A 6,851-nucleotide genomic window follows, 5' to 3' on the forward strand; every position below is an offset into this window, starting at 1 on the left:
CATACATGTCACACTTTACGTACGAATTTACAAGTACGACAAAGAGGCAACACGTTTGCCAGAGTATAGTATAACTTAATTTTGACATATAGATGGTCAAGCAAATCTTGGCAGTAGAAAAAGGCGCGAAATTCAAATTTTCTATGGGACGATATCCATTCGCGCCTACATTTTTTTTAAATTGCCGCCTTTTTCTACTGACAAGATCTGCTTGACCATCTATAGTTTGGCAAGCCATTTCCGTTACCTAGTAGAAAAAGGCGCCAAATTTAAAAAATGTAAGCGCAAAGGGTTGTGCTCCCATAGAAAAAAAATAGACAATGTGATGTTCGCGCCTCTTCCTACTGAGAAAGTGGGTTTGCCAGAGTATATCTCGTAGTTTAGTTTGTGAAAGGACTGTCTCATTTCAAACATAGACAGAGAGAATCAACCTATCTTTGTCTTACACTAGTACTAGCACCCAAAGGAAAGGGATGAGTTGTTGTTGTCTTATTTAAGTACTGATAAATTGGGTTTGCCAGACTATACATCATACTCACAAAAAAACAACATTCAAAACTTTATAGTATCGACTTACATAAATAAAAAAATAATTCAAAATATCATAACGCAGATTTTCTATCCTCTAGCCCATACGTCAAACGTTGCCAAGTAAAATGAAATTTTAATTTGTCAACACAAAGTTCAAATTAGAATGGAACAGGAGACCTTTTTTAGGGTTCCGTACCCAAAGGGTAAAAACGGGACCCTATTACTAAGACTCCGCTGTCCGTCCGTCCGTCCGTCCGTCCGTCCGTCCGTCTGTCACCAGGCTGTATCTCACGAACCGTGATAGCTAGACAGTTGAAATTTTCACAGATGATGTATTTCTGTTGCCGCTATAACAACAAATACTAAAAACAGAATAAAATAAAGATTTAAGTGGGGCCCCCATACAACAAACGTGATTTTTGACCGAAGTTAAGCAACGTCGGGCGGGGTCAGTACTTGGATGGGTGACCGTTTTTTTGCTTGTTTTGCTCTAATTTTTGTTGATGGTGCGGAACCCTCCGTGCGCGAGTCCGACTCGCACTTGGCCGGTTTTTATAGGTCTCTGGGGGGGCTAGAGGCTATACATAAATTCGTAGATAGAATGCGGGATTTGAAATTTGCTTTTCTCTATTCTTATTTCTGTAAATTTCCTTTGCCTTTCGTCCTTGGTGGTGGCGTGGACCTTTCGGCCACGTCACCAACCTTCTCCAAAAAAAAAGTAGTCGCTGGTCATAATGTCGACCAAACCACGGATTTAGAGTTAATAAACTGGATCGAGTACATTGACCAAAAAGTGTGTCCACATGAGAAGTCAAACTAGAGCCCTGCATCTCGTTCTAATTAGGGTGACCATAAGACATCTGTATGTGGGATATTAGGATAACATAACATGGAATATATCAGTAGGGTGTGTCATTTTGTAAATAAAGTGAAATTGTAAGTAGTCAGGGTTTTTTTTCATTTGTAGTCGGCCTCTTTCGCACTCACTCATGGTATGTTCATAAAGGTAGGCTTCCCTTTTGTCCACTTCAGCTTTTTGAAGTGAAAACTTCTTTAGCGGCACTGGGCACTTTTTGAGGTGAGGAAAAAATGATAAACTCGAGACAGCGTACGGCGATCACGTGACCGTAAGGGGCGTAAGGCGATCACGTGACCGGAAGCCCCGTAAGGTGGCCACTTATAATTTAAATTGCATTTAAATCAATAAAGAAAAACTCAATGTTATTTGACATTTATGTTGCGGACTCCTTTTCAAGACTCTTTACCTATGTTCAAATAATTTGACGTTGTCATGGCAGTATGTAAATAAACATGTCAATGAAAAAAGTGTGATCTTATTTGAGAATGATAATAATATATAATAAATAAATAGAATACCTCCGCTAAACGTATGTATCGTTTTACCGGGCGTCGGTAACATAGTGAGGTGAGTTTTCATTTCTATCGGCACTCCCGGAGTGCAACCGTTGTTGCTTGTTTTAAGTGTAAGCGTCATTGAAGATCTGTTTAGCAAATATGACGTTTTTTTAAAGTTGGTGCCTTTTTTCTATTGACGGAAATGTATCCTATCTATAAAGAATCGATTGCATATATTATATTAATTATATAAACAATTTGACACACCTTTTCCGTAACAAAATATTATGTATAAATGAGAGTCTGTAATATTTAAGGAGTTATGCACTTTGGTTTTAAATTTTGGCAATTTATTCTATAACAAATCTTAAATTAAACATGCCGAAATAAAGACATAATACCTATTAAGTTAAACTTACTTTTACATTACCTACGTTAATAATAAGAATTCGGTGAGACCGATTCACAACGTGCCGACATCATAGTCACCCTAATGAGTTTGACAATGTTGTCTTGTATTTTTATAGTAAAATGTAATAATTGTGGCTTTCTTGTGAAACAATATTCCACAATTAGCAATTATTTCACTCCAACAACCTTTAACACAACATTTCTTCACAATTTTTAAGAAATTTCGCATTCACGTGTTTTGAAGAAATGTTATCAAGTTGGGGATACCAATTAATATTTAAAGTTACTACAAATTCTACCATACTAAAATTTAGGTTTTTTTTGCTGTGTATGCGCTTGGTTTAATCAGTTAATAATATTGGCATCATAATTATTTACAAATTACTTAAAAGATATCAGAACTGTAATCTGAATAAAGCACTAAAATTGTATAAGAAGGTAATTATACTTGGTCAACCAGATCTTGACAGTAGAAAAAGGCGGCAAATTTGAAAAATGTAGGCGCGAAGGGATATCGTCCCATAGAAAATTTGAATTTCGCGCCTTTTTTTACTGACAAGATTTGGTTGACCAACTATAAATTCAGTAGTTTATTGATATAATTTCTACCACTATGGTATCTTTTTAACATTGGCAACATGTGCGAGTGAGACACAGGGCTCGGGTTTTTCTATCTCAAGTGGACCGTTTTCTCTAGTCTGGTACGAACAACTTTCTGTCTCGGTGATAAGGTTCAAATTAGTATGGCAAAAAAAGTGACAACTCGCTCCAGTTTAAAAAATATAACTTCATGGACCAAACCGTGTACTAATTAAAAAAAAAAGGGATTTGAAATCCCTGGCATGGCAGCCCCATTAATATTATTTTACTTGCAACATTGCCTTTTTATTGTCATTCAGTCGTTATTTATTATGACTTTTTTGTGATGTTTATTTTGTAAAAAGTAATTATAAATGTATATGTTACGCCATTGAAAAACTGAAAAACAGTATGAAATACGAAGGCATTGAAAAAAGTGTGTGTAAAAGTACATAGCTGGGATTAAGATAACCTTGTCGCCAACAGCCTTGGTAATATTGCTGCGTCGTTTAGAGAATCCTCGCTGCCACATGAATCTAGACAACTTGGATAAGGCGCTGCACGATTTGGGCATGCTGAGCGCTATAACGGAGGCCCGGCGGGACTACTTACACGAGTCCAAATCTAATTACGGTATGATGCGACTGAACACGCGCTACGTCTCTAACGTCACCGTGGGGTATTGTATGAAGCGAGTTACCAACAAAAACAGACTATGTCCTTACGTGTTGCCGATGCGACATAGAACGAAGAGCGAAAACTCGGACGCGATCGCCACCGATATGGCTGACAGCGGGCGCGATTACTTAAACACCCTTCTGGAGCCTTCTACGAGTGGATGCAGCACCACGTTCGACAGCACCAAGTGGTCCGCGAAGCGCTGCCAGTCCCTCGAGAACCTTAACATCTCCGTGGAACCCCAGCCTAGTCCGGACACCCCAGAACTGGATGGAATGTCAACACGCATTCAGAAGCTTCAAGTTGATGAATGACACACCTCCCCGCCACATTGTCGTGTGACGCCACTTAATTGTAACATAAAATAAGTCGGAATGACCGTGGGTAGCAAATAGTATTTACAAGTAGTATGAAGTGATGCAAGTAATTAATGTTAAATTGTATTTTCAGTGTATTTGTATGATAGCATGGATGAGTAGTGGATGTTGTTAATGTTCCTAGTAATTTCTTGGTGTAATTGGTTAATTTTGCATGGTATTGCCTCAATGAGTTTATTATATTGTCAAGGAAGTCTGTTTGAGTCCTCTCTCGTAAGCCATTTAACTTAAATTTGCTCAAATAATTGGAATGGGTACAAATTATAGGGATATGAAATGTAAATTATTTTGTATCCACTTTTAGGTAATTGTTTGATAAAAGTTATTGAGTTTGTTGACTTTGGGAGTTTGTGATGTATTCTAACAGTTTATGGTTACCTTCAATAAGTACCACCTATGAGAGTTGTTAAGAACAAATATTTTGTGTTCTTTCTAAGTCACAGATGCACTTCCTACTACCATGCACTTGCAGCTTATTTTATTATAAAGATGGGTTTGGTGTAGTGTTAAATCTAGAGATACATATATTAGAAATATTATTTTTTGGCTTATACTATAAACAAAGTAGTATTTTCTAAATAATCTGATTATACCATAAGTAACCAAGTCTATGTCTATGAATTTCACATTTTTTGTGAACCCACATTGCATTCTTTGACCAGTGTTATTATTTCTTCAGTCCTTATGTCATAATTCAGTCTTTTGTTAATAAACAAAAGCATTGTGATAATGACTATGGCGCATCTGAAAAGTACAAATTTAGTACATTTTTTCACTTTTCATCACAATAAAGAAAGCCTACTGTTAAGATGCTCTAACAATGGATATAATATTACAGAGTGGAAGGGAATGTGTCAAATAAAGAACTTTCGCCTGTATAAAGGTTTTAATGCTGCCTTTCCAGGCAGAGATGAGAGGAGACATGCGAAAGTCAACCAAAGGTGTTGATTGTAATCCAGCCGAGCGGAGAAGACAACCAATATGACTATACAACATGTAATATGAATTATTATGAATATACGAATATGAATATTAATGCTATTGGTTGATTCCCGCATGTCTTCTCTCATCTCTACCTCAGTGGAAAAGCAATGTAATGTCTGTATTGATTAGTTATTATTCTCGCAAGCTAGGCCGAGTCAATAGCAGTGCATTCATAGTCTCGGGATACTTGCTGACGAATCTCTGAGGGGCTACCGCGAAAACCGAAATTCGCAAATTGCGGGGATCTTTCTCTTTTACTCTAACGAAGGTGTAACAAGAGTGACAGAAAGATGCTCGAAATTTGCGAACTTCGATTTTAACGATTATGGCACTCTTTAAATGCAAAAATAAAGAACACAATATCCAAATTATTTTAACAAAGCGGAGTTTTATTATAAGACTGTGTAGATCTCATTTTGTTACACAATCTTTAAAACATTATTAGCTAAGGCATAACTTGTGTGAATATTTTATATACATAGATACCCACATTGCTTTTGTGACTTAGAGATACTTAACTTTGTTAACAAATTTTGTTATTTTTTTCTTATTTAATATTTGAATAAATATTGCTTTAAATAATTTATATGCATTTTCATTAAAATTTTTGTGATTTTCAGATAATAATAGGTAGGTAGTTGACAGTAAACAATTTTTGCATTTCTAACTTGGCGTGTCTTGGACTTAACTCCCAAATTAAATAGATAATTATAAATTATGATGATTGATTAGTTAAGTTATCGTATTTGTCTTTAAAGAAAGAGAAATCAAATCTTACTTCCCTATAATTGCTACCTATTTCATTGCATATTCCGTCTGCCATTTCGAAAAGTTTCTGATTGATTGATAAATTGATCATCTATAGGTAGACTAACAATGAGCAATGTCTAGGTAGGTAGTTTCGCAAATGTTAAACTAATTTTATTATAGATATGGATAGCGTGCGAACTAAGGGGCCAAGCATACAACACGCATCGCTCAAACTAGATGGCAGATGGTAGATGGCTCTTGAAATAAATCTTAGAAATGTCAGTAAAAAGGGTAATAAAAGATAAACAACAATATAATTGCAACTTAAATTCATTTAATCGAGCTCACTGAGTAGGTAAGTAACACTTAGAGGTAAATAAATAACGAAAATGTACAGTCAACCACAAATAAGTACTTTTACATTGAATATGATCAATTGATCAGACCGATGGGGTTAGTTATATTTCTAGATAAAAGTACCTACTGGCCATAGTCCAACGACCTCTGAAGCTGACTGAACTTTAAATAATATTGCATTTGACACATCACATCGGTAATACTCGTGTTTGAGAAACACTACAATACTTCCACACAAACCAATTTGCCATTTCAATTTTTAATGAATAATAAAATACTTATTAACAATTATTTATATGACTTCATTTAATATGCAGAATAAAAAATGATTAAAATAACTAGAAGTACCATAATAATTAGAAATTCTTTTTTCGCTTATGAATTAACAGTCCCAAAAGGGTTAATAATTTTTTTTTAACAAGACAATAACCTACGAGTGTATTGCTCTTAAGGCCCCTGTACACAATGGGCCAGCGTGGGTCATTCTGGGGGACGCATTTATGCGTTAGAGGGAGCAAGTGATATTGCTATATCATTCTACCGCATGGCTGCGTCCCTTGGACTGGCCGGCGATGGCCCATTGTGTACAGGGGCCTTTACAAGTCGCGTGAATGAAAATTGACACAATAAAGGCCTGTGCACACCGGCTGCGTGTGCATGACGTGCACTGTTGGATGTTGGAGCCGCACACGCACACGTCACGCAAGCGGTGTGCCGTCTCTCATAAGGATCTGTATACTACAACGCCGCACGGGCACGTGCACGTCACGCACACGCAGCCGGTGTGCACAGGCCTTGAAATAACATTTTGGTCAACACACTCAATCA

At 36.6% G+C, this 6,851-nt stretch overlaps 1 protein-coding gene across 1 annotated transcript; it reads left to right on the plus strand.

The window, feature by feature from the left end:
* The first annotated feature begins 3,176 nt into the window (after nt 1-3,176).
* On the plus strand, nt 3,177-4,456 carry LOC134654151 (uncharacterized). The gene has a single exon (XM_063509595.1). It carries the CDS (start codon nt 3,408-3,410, stop codon nt 3,867-3,869), a length of 462 nt encoding a protein of 153 aa, XP_063365665.1. The 5' UTR covers nt 3,177-3,407; the 3' UTR covers nt 3,870-4,456.
* The last annotated feature ends 2,395 nt before the right edge of the window (nt 4,457-6,851 follow it).

The sequence above is a fragment of the Cydia amplana genome, chromosome 14, assembly GCF_948474715.1.
Source record: "Cydia amplana chromosome 14, ilCydAmpl1.1, whole genome shotgun sequence".
Lineage (NCBI taxonomy): Eukaryota > Metazoa > Arthropoda > Insecta > Lepidoptera > Tortricidae > Cydia > Cydia amplana.

What these genes read in the sequence shown, in the direction of transcription:
- LOC134654151 (XM_063509595.1), top strand. Translation starts at nt 3,408, where the DNA reads ATGAATCTAGACAACTTGGATAAGGCGCTGCACGATTTGGGCATGCTG.